Below are 16,651 nucleotides of genomic sequence, written 5' to 3'. Positions count from 1 at the left end.
AGACTTTAGGAAAAATGTAAAAATAAAAATCATTTGAGGTAACAACCTTAATAACAAATGCAGAAGGAGAAAAACCAGGTGACTGATAATGATATATAAAAACACACCCACACATACATGTGGTGAACAGCTACTGGCCCCCTGTCAGTCCTTTCAGTCATTTTCTGATATAGACGAAATACCAATTACTATTTGTATTTTTGTAAAACACAAAAGATATCTTGGAAGGGTCTAGTAGGAGTGTGTGTGTGTGTTTATACACAGCTAGCTGTTTAAGATTTAAAAGCTTCAGTAGTGAGTAAGAAAAACTTATTTTCGAAGTATCATAAAACTTTTGTTGACATTAAACAGTGTTATTTCTATTTTTAAAGGTTTTAAAATACTTAGTCAAATTTTAAATTGTAATTACAGATGATGTCTGTGCAGTTTTGAAGCTGGACAATACTGTGGTTGGTCAAACTAGCTGGAAACCCATTTCCAATCAGTCATGGGACCAGAAGTTTACACTGGAACTAGACAGGGTAAGATGAGAAATTTTTTACCTGAATTTTCATTATATTTATAATTTATTTTTCATGTATATTTTATGTTTTAGAAGAGTTTGATAAATTTTATTCTTAACAGAATCCAAGAAGAACCTAGGTATTTTTGACATTTCTCATCTGATGAGGTATATATAAATCTACCTTATCAGATTGCTGCAGAAGCTTTCATTTGTGCAGTGATTTGAAAATATATACTTTGTACTAACCTGAAAGATCTACAACCAGGTGAGATCTAATATTGAACTATTTTTTGAATTTTAATAATGTGCTCTCTAAGGAGATTTTTCTGACTCACCATTTGTGGGTTATATTATCAAAGCTGGATTTGAAGTGAACTGTTATGCTCAGACAGACATTCCTCCATGTATCTCAGTGGATTTCATGGATACTGTGAGTGGCTGGAATGTAATCTATAGCTGCAGAACCCAGCAGAAATAAACTTGGTCCAGAGTAGAGTTAAATCCATGGTGATAATTTTACTTACATTCTGATTTATCCATTAGTGTGTGGGAAGAAAATATTAAAATTTAATCATAATTTTATCTAAATGATAAGAAAGATGTTTTTATCATTTAGTATTCAGGTTAATGGTACATATGTCTTTAAAAAATTACATATATTAGTTAAAGCAGATTTATATAGTGCTTAATGGTGATATGAGGTGGCTTTTAAAATATTTTTTCCAGTTTATTTCTTTTCTATCTCAGAGGCAGCATCTTAACCAGGCCCTCACCATTGCTTTTCTTGGTTCAAATACTCTGTCGGCCACTTAAATGTATTTGGACAAAATGCTTAACTTTTTGTGTATGTCAGTTTCCTTATCTTTAATACTATCCACCTCACTGAAGGGCTCTCCTGGTGGCTCAGCAGTCAGAGAATCTGCCTGCAATAAAGGAGGCACAGGTTTGATTTCTGGGTCAGGGAGATTCCCCTGGACAGGGAAATGGCAACCCACTCCAGTATTTTTGCCTGAGAAAGCCCATGGACAGAGGAGCCTGGCCCACTACAGTCCATGGGGTTGCAAGGGTGGGATATGACTTAGTGACTAAACTACCACCACTAGAGAGCTTTTGATAGGGAAATTGACATCTGATTTAGAGATCAGATATAAATAATACAAATATTGTTGATGTTGTTCAGTCACTAAATAGTGTCCAACTCTGCAATCCCATGGGCTGCAGCATGCTGGGTTTCTCTGTCCTTCACTGTCTCCCGGAGTTTGTTCAAACTCATATCCATTGAGTCAGTGAAGTCATCCAACCATCTCATCCTCTGTCACTCCCTTCTCCTCTTGCCCTCAGTCTTTCCCAGCATCAGGGTCTTTTCTGATGCTCTGGAAGAGCTCATTTCCAGAGTCGGCTCTTTACATCAGGTGGCCAAAGTATTGGAGCTTCAGCATCAGTCCTTCCAATGAATATTCAGGACTGATTTCCTTTAGGATTGACTGGTTTGAACTCCTTGCAGTCCAAGGGACTCTCAAGAGTCTTCTCTAGCACCACAGTTAAATGCATCAGTTTTTTGGCACTCAGCCTTCTTTATGGTTCAACTCTCACATTTGCGCATGACTACTGGAAAAACCGTATCTTTGACTATACAGAGCTTTGTTGGCAAAGTGGTGTCTCTTCTTTTTAATATGCTGTCTATGTTTGTCATAGCTTTTCTTCCAAGGAGCAAGTGTCTTTTAATTTCATGGCTTACAGTCACCATCTGCAGTGATTTTGGAGCTCAAGAAAATAAAGTCTGTCACTGTTTCCATTGTTTCCCCATCTGTTTGTCATAGTGATGGGATCGGAGGCCATGATCTTCGTTTTTTAAATGTTGAGTTTTAAGCCAGCATTTTTACTCTCCTTTTTCACCTTTATTAAGAGACTCTTTAGTTCCTCTTTGCTTTTTGCCATTAAGGTGGTGTCATCTGCATATCTGATATTGTTGGTGTGTCTCCCAGCAATCTTAATTCCAGCTTGTGATTCATCCAGCCCAAGATTTCACATGATGTTCCTTGAATGTAAGTTAAATAAGCAGGGGCTTCCTTGGTGGCTCAGACTGTAAAGAATCAACCTGCAGTGAGGGAGACCTGGGTTCAGTCCCAGGATTGGGAAGATCCCCTGGAGGAGGGCATGGCAACCCACTCCAGTATTTTTTGGAGCTTCCCTGGTAGCTCACTTGGTAAAGAATCTGCCTGCAGTATAGGAGACTTGGGTTGGATCCCTGGGTAAGGAAGATCTTCTGGAGAAGGAAATGGCAACCCACTCCAGTATTCTTGCCCATGGACCAAGGAAGCTGGCAGGGTGACAATTCACAACTTTGATGTACTCCTTTCCCAATATAAATATAGAAGCTAATAAAAAAGTAACTAGCCCATAATGGGGAAAAGTTTATAAAGGAAGAAAAAAAAAAGCTCTAACAATCAAATCTTAAGCAGTATCCCTAGCATAGGAAAAGAAGGAAGATTTGCCAAGGAAAAGTAGAAAACTCGGTGGAATCAGATCATAACCTTATGAAAACTTATCCAGTATCTAGTGAAGAGTTGCTAGGATGGTGAGATGATGAAATTCCTGTTACAAATGAAACACTTGAAAGAAAATGGGATTTAAAATCAATTATAGATTTAACTAAGATTTGGTAACTGTCTTTAAAGTGAAAAGGAGGGGCTTCCCTTGTGACTCAGAAGTAAAGTATCCACCTGCGAATGCAGACATAGGTTTAATCCCTGATCCGGGAGGATCCCACATGCCTCAGAGCAACTGAGCCCCTGCACCACAACTGTTTAGCCTGTGCTTTGGGAGCCACAACTATTGAGCCCGTGTGTTACAACTACTGAAAGCCCGTGTGCCCTAGAGCCCATGCCTGCAACAAGAAGAAGCCACAACAGTGAGAATCCAATGCACTGCAACTGGAGAGTAGCCCCCACTTGCTGCAGTTGTTAGGTTGGTACAAAAGTAATTGCAGTTTCAGACCATGAATTTTAAATCATTATGATTAGGCTCAAACCCATTTTTAGTTATCAAAATAGGAATCATTGCAATCAACACATTTTTGCCAATGAGAAATAAGATTGTTTATTCTTGTACCATAAAAATTCGTGCTTCAGGATTCAGTAAGCTTTTTGAAAGCATTTTCTTCCTCCCGCTAGTTGTGTGTTTTCCCTGCATAAAGTTGTTGAGATGCTTGAAGAAATGGTAGTTGGTTGGTGAGAGGTCAGATGAGTATAGTGGATGAGGCAAAACTTCGTAGCCCAATTTGTTCAACTTTTGAAGTGTTGGTTATGTGATTACACAGTCAGGCGTTGCTGTGGAGAATTGGGCCCTTTTTGTTGACCAGTGCTGGCTGCAGGCATTGCAGTTTGGTACATCTCATCGATTTGCTGAGCATCCTTCTCAGATATAATGGTTTCTCTGGGATTCCAAAAGCTGTAGTGGCTCAAACTGGAAGCAGATCACCAGAAACCATGACCTTTTTTTGGTGCAAGTTTGGCTTTTGAAAGCATTTTGGAGCTTCTTCTCAGTCCATCAGCTGAACTGGTCATTGCTGGCTGTCATACAATCCACTTCTTGTCGAATGTCACAATCTAATTGAGAAATGGTTTGTTGTTCTTATGAACAGTGAGAGAAGACATGCTTAAAACAACGATTTTTTTGATTTGCAGTCAGCTCATGAGGCACCCACTTATCGAGCTTTTTCACCTTTCTGATTTGCTTCAAATGCCAAATGACTATAGGATGCTTGACGTTGAGTTCTTCAGCAACTTTGCACATGGTTGTGAGGGGATTGGCTTTGATGACTGATCTCAGTTGGTCGTTGTCAACCTCCAATTGCCAGCCACTATGCTTTCCTCTCCTTTGCAAAACTTCTTGAACCACCACTGCACTGTCTGTTTATTAGCAATTCCTGGGCCAAACGCATTGTTAATGTTCCGAGTTATCTTTGCTGCTTTATGAACTTGAATAAAAAAGTCACTCAAATAAAAATTATCACTTGAATTTGCTTTTTGTCTATCATCATTTCTATAGTTTAGAATAAATATAAAATAAACCTCAATTATTAAGTCATCAGCAAAAAACATAAAGTAAGAAATGTACATTAAAGTCATGTATAACGTTGTTCTTCAGTCACTAAGTCATGTCCAACTCTTTGCGACCCCAAGGACTGCAGCACACCAGGCTTCCCTGTCCTTCACCATCTCCTATGGTTTGCTCAAGCTCATGTCCATTGAGTCAGTGATGCCATCCAACCATCTCATCACTTGTCATCCCCTTCTCCTCCTGCCTTCAATCTTTCCGGCATCCAGGTCTTTTTCAGTGAGTTGGCTCTTCACGTCAGGTGGCCAAAGTATTGGAGCTTTAGCTTCAGCATCAGTCCTTCCAATGAATATTCAGGGTTGATTTCCTTTAGGACTGACTGGTTTGGTGTCCTTGCTGTCCGAGGGATTATCAAGAATCTTCCCCCACACCACAGGTTGAAGGCATCAGTTCTTTGATGCTCAGCTTTCTTTATGGTCCAACTCTTAACATCTGTATATGACTACTGGAAAAACCATAGCTCTGCCTATATGGACCTTTGTAGGCAAAGTAATGTCTCTGTTTTTTTAATCTTTGTCTAGGTTTGTCATTGCTTTTCTTCCAAGGGGCAAGCGTCTTTCAATTTCATGACTGCATGAAATTTATACATCATGAAATTAAATTTATATGTCATGAAATTAAAGGAGCAGGAGTCACCACATTTATTTAAGAATGTATTCCAGTTTGGTTCATTTGCTCAGTCATGTCCGACTCTTCGCGACCCCATGAATCACAGCACGCCAGGCCTCCCTGTCCATCACCAACTCCCAGAATTCACCCAAACTCATGTGCATCGAGTTGGTGATGCCATTCAGCCATCTCATCCTCTATCGTCCTCTTCTCCTGCACCCAGTCCCTTCCAGCATCAGGGTCTTTTCCAATGAGTCAACTGTTCACATGAGGTGGCCAAAGTATTGGAGTTTCAGCCTCAGCATCAGTCCTTCCGAAGAACACCCAGGACTGGTCTCCTTTAGGATGGACTAGTTGCATCTCCTTGCAGTCCAAGGGAATCTCAAGAGTCTTCTCCAACACCACAGTTCAAAAACATCAATTCTTTGGTGCTCAGCTTTCTTCATAGTCCAACTCTCACATCCATACATGACCACTGGAAAAACCATAGCCTTGACTAGACGGACCTTTGTTGGCAAAGTAATGTCTCTGCTTTTTAATATGCTGTCTAGGTTGGTCATAGCTTTCCTTCCAAGGAGTGTCTTTTAATTTCATGGCTACAGTCACCATCTGCAGTGATTTTGGAGCCCCCAAAATAAAGTCTGACACTGTTTCCACTGTTTCCCCATCTATTTCCCATGAAGTGATGGGACCAGATGCCATGATCTTAGTTTTCTGAATGTTGAGCTTTAAGCCAACTTTTTCATTCTCCTCTTTCATTTTCATCAAGAGGCTTTTTAGTTCCTCTTCACTTTCTGCCATAAGGGTGGTGTCATCTGCATATCTGAGGTTATTGATATTTCTCCTGGCAGTCTTGATTCCAGCTTGTGCTTCTTCCAGCCTAGCATTTCTCATGATGTACTCTGCATATAATTTAAATAATCAAATGGCAAATTCAGCAATGTGAAACTGCAATTACTTTTGCACCAACCTAAACAGAGAAAAGCCTATGCAACAACAAAAACCCAGTAGAGCCGAAAATAAATAAAATTATTGTTGTTGTTATTATTATTTTTAAATTATAAGGAGGAACAAATAAAACAAAAAATAAAGTAGGGATAGCAGTGAGATTTCCATGTGAGTGTATTGACTAAATGGATTGGTAGTAACTTCCTCAAGCTCACTGTTAAGGTTTATTGGATGAGTTGTTGTTTATGCTGATCAAGTAGCAGTGTTTGCCAAGTGCTTTAAAAGGGGCAAGTGGTAGGTTGTAGTACATGTTCTTTTCATCCTTGAACATCCTTGACTGTATGCTTTGTGAGTGTGGAAGATAAAGCAAAATCAGTGATGGTAGATTTAATTTCAGTACAAAGAATAGTACTGTTAAAAAATAAACTGAGCTGCTACAGTACGTTCTCTCTCAGTGAAGTTTTTTAGCTTTTCATTTTATATCAGAATGTAGTTGGTTAACAATGTTTTATTAGTTTCAGTTCAGTTCAGTTCAGTCGCTCAGTCGTGTCCGACTCTTTGCGACCCCATGAACCACAGCACAACAGGCCTCCCTGTTCATCACCAACTCCTGCAGTTCACCCAAACCCATGTCCATGATGCCATCCAACCATTTCATCCTCTGTCTTCCCCTTCTCCTCCTGCCCTCAATCTTTCCTAGCATCAGGGTCTTTTCAAATGAGTCAGCTCTTCACATCAGGTGGCCAAAATATTGGAGTTTCTGCTTCAACATCAGTGCTACCCATGAACACCCAGAACTGTTTCAAGTGTACAACAAAGTGATTAAGTTATACATGTATATACATGTATCTATTCTTTTTCAAATCCTTTTCCCAATTTGATTGTTATTACATATTTAGCAGAGTTTCCTGTGCTATACAGTAGATCCTTGTTGGTTGCCCATTTAAAATATTGCACTGTTTAGATGTCAATCCCAAACTCCCTAACTATCTTTGCCCAACCACCCATCCACCTGGGTAACCATAAGTTCATTCTCTATGTCTGTGAGTCTGTTTCTGTTTTGTACGTAAGTTCATTTGTATTTTTTTTGATACTGCATATAAGTAATATTATTTCTCTTTCTCTGCCTGACTTACTTCACTCAGTATGATAATCTCTAGGTCCATCCATGTTATGGAAATGGCATCATTTCATTCTTTTTAATGTCTGAGTAATATTCCGTTATATATATGTATCACCTCTTCCTTGTCCATTATTCTGTTGATGGATATTTAGGTTGTTTCCATGTCTTGACAGTTGTAAACAGAATTGCAATAAACACTGGGATGCATGTATTCTTTTGGACCATGTTTTTCTCATGATATATGCTCAGGAATGATATTGCAAGATCGTATGGTAGCTCTATTTTTAGTTTTGCGAGGCTCTCACGATAAAGTTGAATTAGTAAGTTATAAGAGAGACTTAAGGGAACTTTGATCAGAAAAAGATCCCACTTCCAAGTTTTTTAAAATTCTGATATTTTCTCTTTTTCCAGTTCTGATATTTTCTAGAGCTAGCATTGTTATATGCTCCAAATTAGCTGTTTAGTTAGACCAACATAATTCAGCCAAGCCACTAGAGAAGAAAATACAGTTGAGGTTGTTAGTGTATGTAAATATTATTTTCATGTCTTATTGTACTTGAATCTTCCTTCTGAGTTGTAAATGTATATAAATATTTAGAATTATAAAATGTTCCTGTTTCCCTTCATTCTTAATATAATAGGTTTGCTATAACATTGGCTTTGAAGCCAGACAAACAGTTCATTGTCTATTTACTTATTAGCTATTTGATGGTAGACAAGGTATATAACTTACTAATGGATATTTGTTTCACCATCTCTAAAATGGGAATATCATATAATCTTTATAGGACTGTTAGGAAGAAATACTGAGGTAGTGTGTATAAAATGTCTTGTGTTGCCTGGCACATTAACTGTTAAATGACATTAGCTCTTTTAGCCCTAGGCGTTCATGTATGGCTATGAATTTGAGTATAACAGAAGAGCATGTTAAGTAATGGGAAATCAATTGGTTGACTGTCATTTTCTTTCATTTCAGAGCCTATTCAAACTATAGGGTTTTAATGAATGATATGATCAAAATGAAACATAGGGAGATACACTGTTAAAGGGAAAGTGGCTGCTTAGATTTTTCTTGTAGCCAGGTTATTGTAATAGAGTTTTATACTTAAAATAGATCTTAAAAGTAGTAAAATTTCTTGCCATCGTTTTATAGATAAGCAAACTGAGAACCAGAGTGATTCAGTTCAGTTCAGTCTCTCAGTCATGTCCAACTCTTTGTCACCCCATGGACTGCAGCACACCAGGCCTCCCCGTCCATCACCAACTCCTGGAGCTTGCGCAAATTCATGTCCATTGAATCGGTGATGCCATCCAACCATCCCATCCTCTGTTGTTCCCTTCTCCTCCTGCCTTCAGCCTTTCCCAGCATTAGGGTCTTTTCCAGTGAGTCAGTTCTTCCCATCAGGTAGCCAAAGTATTGAAGTTTCAGCTTCAGCATTAGTTCTTCCAATGAATATTCAGGACCGTTTTCCTTTAGGATGATTTTCCTTTAGGATTGACTGGTTTGATCTCCTTTCAGAGTGATTATATGTTGATAAATTTCAGAGCTGATAGTAGACCATGAGTGTCCTTCAGAATGCTCTTTCTCCCTTGGTAATTTGTATGAAATAGAAAGTTAACAGTGGCAAAAATGAAGAAATAGCAGAATATGATGAAAACCTGGTAAAGAGTGAATTATTTATTATTACCCAAGCTACACACTTAGAAAACTACAAAGTTTGATAACTGTTGTTTGGTAATGTTCTACTTGCACTGTAATCTTCATCTGAAATTGTATTTCTTCTTCATGACATGAGACTTTCTTCCCACTTTGAAGTAATTCTCCCTTGAAACTTTGAAGACACTGCATAGCTAAGTAAAGCTATTCATCCCTTAGGCCAGTTCGACCTTCTGGGTTCCTAATGTGCGTGTTACCTATCCCTAACTGGATTATAAGCTCCTCTTTGGGGAAGGCCACATTGCTAATCATAATAAATCCTTCTGTTTATGTAGTATATTTTACCTTTCATATACTTTTTTAGTTTTTATTTTATCCCTTATACTTTTAGAATATTTATTTATAGAAAATGTTTATAGAAACATTTATAGAAGATATTATTTTAAACTGACATGTTCATGCTTAGCATTTTGCCTCATGTTGAGCTTCTTTGCTATGACATCCTAGAACTAAGTTGTCTATACTGTTTCTTTCTTTTCCAAAATACAAAAATTCATAGGTCTTTTCATTTGTTTTTTAATTTATGTTGTATTTTTGGTCATGCCATGTAACTTGTGAAATCTCAGTTTCCCAACAAGGAACTGAATTCAGGCCATGGCAGTGAAAGCCCAGAATTTAAACTTCTAGGCCACAGGGAACTCCCAGATAGGTCTTTTTAGAGATTTGAGATACTCTAGAAATTATCTAGATTTAGAATGATCTAGAAAAGTTAAAATTATGTTCCTGGGAGCTCAGGGCTCTTGCAGAATCATTTCAGATGCAACACAAACTATTTTTCTGTGTGTTTTGTTTTGATTTTGTTTTGAGATTCAGGGTAAGATGTCATTTGAAATTGGCAGTTTAAAAAAAAAGTTTTGAAAATTACTGATGTAATCCAGCCTCCTCATTTTACAGATTAGTAAGGATATTTTGTGCCCTAGAGGTTAAATAACTAGCCCAAAGTATAAACTAGGATCTGAAGTGTACTATCAGTTCTGAGTTCTTTCTGTTCTTATCAGGTTACTCTTTTTATATTTTCTTACAAAATTTGGTCTTTACTAATGTTTATTAGAAACACAATGGCTATCTAATTTCACTTTTTTTCTGAATTCCCTCAGCCTTCCTCTAGTAAAAAGTTTAATCCTCTCATGAGAGATTGAAATAAAAAGCAAGAATCCTTATATATAACATTTTCCCATTCACATTTCCTTTTGATTAACTTTGCTCGTGTAATGGGGAACCATCTTTATCAATATTAGAAACAGGATGAATTGAAGCTTGAAAAAATTTTAACAGAAACCAGTTCTGTTAAGAGCAGACTACTAAAGAATGTTCACTGATCAATGGAAAAGGAAGAAGAGATCATTGATGGAATGGGAGCCAGTAGAAATGTAGTAGGATTAGTGGATTAGAAGTAACAGTCAGTGGATGTGGAGGGGCTAGAAAGACTGAGCTACTAGAATGTTTGGAGGTGATGGTGTCAGAGAGAGGGATGCAAAGAGCTGAGGCTGTGGAAAGATTGTAGATACTGGTGGGAGTGAGAGGCTGAGATGTAGGAATGAGGACAAGATTAGTAGAGAACTTCTCAAGGAATTCCTGTTTATTGGTTTGCATTATCAGAAATTACCAATACATACTATTAAACTATCCACACTCCTGTCCTCATTCTTCCAAATAATTAGATTAAATCAGTAACTTAGGGTTTATATTATTATGAAAGTGAAAGTGTTAGTCACAGTGTGAAAAGTATAACAACTTTTAAGTATTACTAATTCCATCCCCATCATCAGTACTACTTTGATTTGCTTGATTCAAAACAAGCTTTCCTCCCTGATATTGTTGGAGAATACAGAAAATAGACTTCTCCATTTCTAGTCTAAAATAATGTAGTCTAAATTACCAACCTCTGGTTCAGTTATGCAGTTTATAGTTCCAAAGATAACTATTTTCAAAATACTTAAGATTCTAACTTGAATAGAATATTATAGCATTAATACTCAGCACTTCTAAATGCCATTGTTGATCTTGAAATAATTATACTTCCCCTTTGATGACAAATATTCTCTCCATTAGTAATATCAGAAAGCAGCAGTGAGGTAGGAGGTCCTCAGCTTGTGTGTTCACTGCCAAGGTGTCTTTTCCTCGTCATTCTTCCTGATCGTCTGTGAGGCCTTCGAGCGCTTTGTGCCTTGACTAATTTTTTTCATGTGTTTTTTTTTTTGTAGGTATTTTCTGTGTTCATTTCCATCACCTAGTTTTATTATTCAAAGTCAAATAATTTTTATTATGCATACTAGGAGTCTAGATAACAAGATGCATAAGTTCACAAATTGAAAGTTTTTATATGAAAGAAATAATGTATTTGTTGAGCCTGAAGGAAAAAACATTTGTCTCTTTCTATGGATGATCCACAAAATTCTGAAAAACAGAATGGAGAAGTCATGCTTTATAATTTAAATCTATGTAGATTATGTGTTTGTAGAGGTCTTTTTATGGCTTCACCTCCAAATTATAAACTGTGTTCTACAAGTATATTTAATGATTGATTGTGAAAACCTTAAATATCTTTTTCCACATAAGCATTATTTTTAGTGACTGTAGAGTTTTCCCTCATGTAGATATGGTATAATATACTTGTCCCTGGTTTTGTGCGGCTTTTTTGTTGTGCTTTGTCTAATATTGTAATAAATGAGCATCATTCTGTAAGAAACTTAGTTTTCTGTTTGCTGCTGACCTACGCAGACGCCTATAATCACTGGTCCTGTTACTCAGTATTATTCTTTAGAACATTAAATGACCTAACATTCTTAACAGTGTTTGGCACAGTGTGTGGAACACTGAAAGTAGAGAATAAATGCTGTTTACAGACGTTTTTCTGATTTGGCATCGAGATAAGTAAGGTTTGGACTCCCCTGGTAGTCCAGTGGTTAAAACTCCACACTCCCAACGCAGGGGCCACAGGTCCAGTCCCTGGCCGGGGAAGATCCTACATGTCACATAGCCAAATAAATAAGAAAGAAAGAAAAAGGTTTGAAATGGGTTCTTTGAGGTGAACACTGAGGTCAGTACAATAGCACAACAAATGACGCCAGTTGGAAGAGGAAAATCCAAAAGATATTGAAGCTGTGAGATGGGGAAGAGTTTCTGTGGTCATTCATCTGTATTGTTAGTTCCCAGTTATGTATTCTTTTATCTAAAAGGAATGCCTTAAGTGAGGAGTATCAGAATATAAATTTCTTCCTTTTAGTAAAATATATGTTTGTTAAAGTAATACATAATAGAGAAACATTATAAAAGCACTCTTTAAAATAGTGTGACCATTGTGTATGTTATCTTTGTTTATTGTATTTGTATTTTGTATTTTTTGTAATATTTTATTCACATGTGTGTCCAATGATGTCTTCCCTGTTTTCTTTATTTTTTATTTAATTATTCTAGTCACGTGAACTGGAAATTTCAGTTTATTGGCGTGATTGGCGATCTCTGTGTGCTGTAAAATTTCTGAGGTTAGAAGATTTTTTAGACAACCAACGGCATGGCATGTGTCTCTATTTGGAACCACAGGGTACTTTATTTGCAGAGGTAATAAATGTATTTATTTTAAATATGCATAACTGCAATTGAAATTATATATGTAAGCAACATGATGTAGAAGTGGGAAGAGTATTTAGGCTGAATGACAGATAACTTGAATTCTTGGCTCAACTCTGCCACTAAATAGTATATTACCCTATGACAAATCATTTTTCTTTTGTAGGTCTATTATCTCATCTAGAAAATGAGGGAATGGAAATAATTATATCTCAGATTCTCTTAAGTTTTTAAAACTTAGACGTTTACTGAATTTCATGAACCAAGAATCTAATGCTGTATTCATGTCAACTTAAGTTTTCTTCACTGCAGGTTACCTTTTTTAATCCAGTTATTGAAAGAAGACCAAAACTCCAAAGACAAAAGAAAATTTTTTCCAAACAGCAAGGTAATTACTAAGAAATCAGGTACAAAGTGTTTTGGTGTTATCTTAAATATTTTAAAATGTACATACTATTTAAAAAGTGATACCCATCTTTGCTTTTTGCTTATTTGTTCAATTATTTACTTAATTTTATTAGGGAAAATTTTAAGCATACACATATGCATAGAGACTAGTGCAATGTAACATCACTCAGCTTCAACAACAGTCAACTCATGTCCAATTTTGTTTCATCCATGTTCCATTACTCAAAACTTCCTCAGCTTATTTGAAGTGAACCCAGACATCATATTGATTCATCCATAAATATTACAGTTAGTATCTCTAAAAGATAAGAATTCCTTTTTTTTTCAACCTTAACTGCTTATCGTTACTAGACTTAAATGAGCGATTCCTACTTATTTATTTTTTAAACTGATTTTGCTTTTTTGCACTAGCCTTTAATAACAAATAGTTAAGAACTGTTTTTTTAAATGACAGATACTGTTTGTTCTTCATAAATTATAAACCAATGAATATGAATTTTTCAGTTATGGCTTTTGGTAATATATTCAAAAATTACTTGTTCGGTTTTCTTTATTTACAATATCCACAGGCAAAACCTTTCTCAGAGCTCCTCAAATGAATATTAATATCGCCACTTGGGGAAGACTTGTGAGAAGAGCTATTCCTACAGTAAATCATTCTGGCACCTTTAGCCCTCAAGCCCCTGTTCCTGCTACAGTGCCAGTGGTTGATGTACGCATCCCTGAATTAGCACCTCCAGCTAGGTATGTGTTTTAACATTTTTAAGCTTTTATAAAATAATTATTGTGACACTCATACATATTGATTACAGTAAATCTATTAGAAGTCTCATTTTTTCCAAATAGTATTTTGAAGTTAGTGCTCTACTTACTTTTAAAAACAATAAAATTATTTGCTTTAATTTTAAAGCTATTTAAAATATATATTTTTGATTACTGCTTTTGGTGAATTGCTTTATCTTTTATAAGTGATTCCACAGTAACCAAGTTGGACTTTGATCTTGAACCTGAGCCTCCTCCAGCCCCACCACGTGATTCTTCCCTTGGAGAAATAGATGAATCTGTAAGAGATTTGGATACACCAGGACAGGTAAGGCATTTTAAACCTTGTATAATTCCTTTTCACCAAATAAATGACCACTTATAGCATCATGGTAATTTACCAGCTGTAGCATCATTGGGCTTCCCTTGTGGCTCAGATGGAAAAGAGTCTGCCTGCAATGTGGGAGACTGGGATTGGATCCCTGGGTAAGGAAGATCCCCTGGAGGACATAGCAACACATTGCAGTATTCTTCCCTGGAGAATCCTCACGGAAAGAGGAGCCTGGCGGACTACATGGGGTTACAAAAAGTCAGACCCAACTGAGCAATTAACAGTATAGCATCATAGTGAATGAGATGCACTTTTAAGTTGTTTCTTGTGAGTGAAACATAAAAACCTCTGGATGCGCATGGCCAATAGAGATGGAATAGGTTGCTTATTCTAGGAGCTGGGGAGTATGGCTGATATTAAATGAAGTATTTCCTGACACTGTGCATCTTCTAACTATGTTAACGTGATAACCTGAAAATGCATATAAAATGAAGTAATGTATTCATTTTTTAATTGAAATATGATTGATTTACAACACTGTTTCAGGTATACAGCATAGTGATTCAGTATTTTTTTTCAGATTCTATTTCATTATAGCTTTTTACAAGATAATGGTTATAATTTCCTGTGCCATACAATATATCCTATTATCTATTTTATTTATAGAAGTTTGTATCTAATAATCCTATACCCTTAGTTTGTCCCTCTCCTATTCCTTCTCCCCCTGGTAACCACAGTTTTGTTTTCTAAATCTATAAGTCTGTTTCTGTTTTGTAAATACATTCATTTACATTATTTTTTAGATTCCACATATGTGATACATACCATTTCTTCCTCTGTCTGACTTACTTCACTAATGGTAATATTCTCTAGGTCCATCCATATTGCTGTAGGGGGCATTATTTCATTCTTTTTGTGGGCAGAGATTAATTTTCCATTGTATATCTATATACCACATTTTAAAACAATTTTATTGAAGTATAGTTGATTTACAATGTTGTGCTTAATTTCTTCTGTAGAGCAGAGTGACTCAGTTATACATATATTTTTTCCATTACAGTTTATCACAAGATATTGAATATAATTTCTTACACTATATAGTAGGACCTTGCTGTTTATCCATCCTGTATATAGTAGTTTGAGTCTGCTAATCCCACATTGCCAATCCTTTCCTCCCCCAAACCCCATCACCCTATGACAACCACAGATCTTTCTGTATATTTCTGAGTGCTTTGTTTTGTAGATATGTTCATTTGTGTTATATTTTAGATTCCACATATAAATGATATCATGTGGTATTTGTCTTTCTTTCTGATTTAATTCATTTTAGCATGATAATCTCTCGAACCATCCATGTTAGTGCAGATGGCATTATTTCATTCTTTTTTAATGGCTGAGTAATTCCATTGTGTGTCTGTATATATGTTTATATATATACATATATATATGTTTATATATACACACACACGCACACACCAGATGTTCTTTATCCATTCATCTGTCAGTGGACATTTAGGTTATTTCCATGCCTTGGCTATTGTAAATAGTGCTGCAAGAGCATAGGGGTGCATGTATCTCTTTGAATTAGAGATTTGTCCCAGTATATGCCCATGAGTGGGATTGCTGGATTATAGGGCAACTGTATTTTTAGTTTTTTGAGGAACCTCTATACTATTTTCTTTAGTGGCTGCACCAATTTATATTCCTATGAACAGTGTAAGAGGATACCCTTTCATGTGCCTATTGGCCATATGTATATACCGCATCTTCTTAAACCAATGGTTTGTTGGTGGACACTTGGTTGCTTCCATGAAACTAGCTATTGTAAATAGTGCTGCTGTGAACATTGGAGCTCCTGTATCTTTTCAAATTAGTGTTTTTATTATTCATTTTTTACATTTTTAAGATGAGTAATATATAATTAATGACCATAAAAGTGAATGTCTAATAATAATATCTGAATTTTACTTTCTCATTCATATTTATTTTGACTTAACATTTTTTCTTTATTCTTACCTAATAAGTTGTTTTCTGAATGTTTCTATGATTTAATGAGTGTTTACTATTTTACAGGATTCAGAAACTGTTTTTGATACTGAGAATGACAGAAATAGAATACTTCCAAAATCTCAATCTGAATATGAGCCTGATATCCCTCAGTCAGGCCTAGAGTATAGTGGTATCCATGAACTTGAGGACAGAAGGTAAAGAATATATCCACAGCTTTACTTACATGTTCGGTCCCATACTTTTGCCTTATTTTTAATTGGCATTACTGTTTTCAGATCTCAACAAATGTTTCAATTCAATCTACAAGACTTCAGGTGTTGTGCTGTCTTGGGTAGAGGACATTTTGGAAAGGTAATCTTTTAAATTTTCTTTCTTTGTAGGCATTCTTAGAATGCTTACAAGTAATCATTCAAATGAGAAATAATTATTTTAATCTAATTTCAGGTGCTTTTGGCTGAATATAAACACACAAATGAAATGTTTGCTATAAAAGCCTTAAAGAAAGGAGACATTGTGGCACGAGATGAAGTAGACAGGTTAGTTTTTTAA

General features: G+C 36.1%; 1 protein-coding gene across 3 annotated transcripts in view; it reads left to right on the top strand.

The window, feature by feature from the left end:
* PKN2 (protein kinase N2) overlaps window positions 1-16,651 on the top strand; it is a 142,042-nt gene that overhangs the window by 101,499 nt on the left and 23,892 nt on the right. For all 3 annotated transcript variants that reach the window (XM_020890194.2, XM_070467807.1, XM_020890195.2), the window contains 8 exons: window positions 412-521; window positions 12,439-12,582; window positions 12,904-12,979; window positions 13,569-13,743; window positions 13,969-14,089; window positions 16,166-16,296; window positions 16,378-16,453; window positions 16,547-16,638. In XM_020890194.2, the coding sequence (XP_020745853.1) occupies window positions 412-521; window positions 12,439-12,582; window positions 12,904-12,979; window positions 13,569-13,743; window positions 13,969-14,089; window positions 16,166-16,296; window positions 16,378-16,453; window positions 16,547-16,638 (925 nt within the window). The remainder of the gene's footprint in view (window positions 1-411; window positions 522-12,438; window positions 12,583-12,903; window positions 12,980-13,568; window positions 13,744-13,968; window positions 14,090-16,165; window positions 16,297-16,377; window positions 16,454-16,546; window positions 16,639-16,651) is intronic.

Source organism: Odocoileus virginianus, chromosome 5 (genome assembly GCF_023699985.2).
Source record: "Odocoileus virginianus isolate 20LAN1187 ecotype Illinois chromosome 5, Ovbor_1.2, whole genome shotgun sequence".
NCBI lineage: Eukaryota > Metazoa > Chordata > Mammalia > Artiodactyla > Cervidae > Odocoileus > Odocoileus virginianus.
The sequence above is the reverse complement of the archived record's forward strand: the minus strand, read 5'-3'. Positions and strand labels throughout refer to the sequence as shown.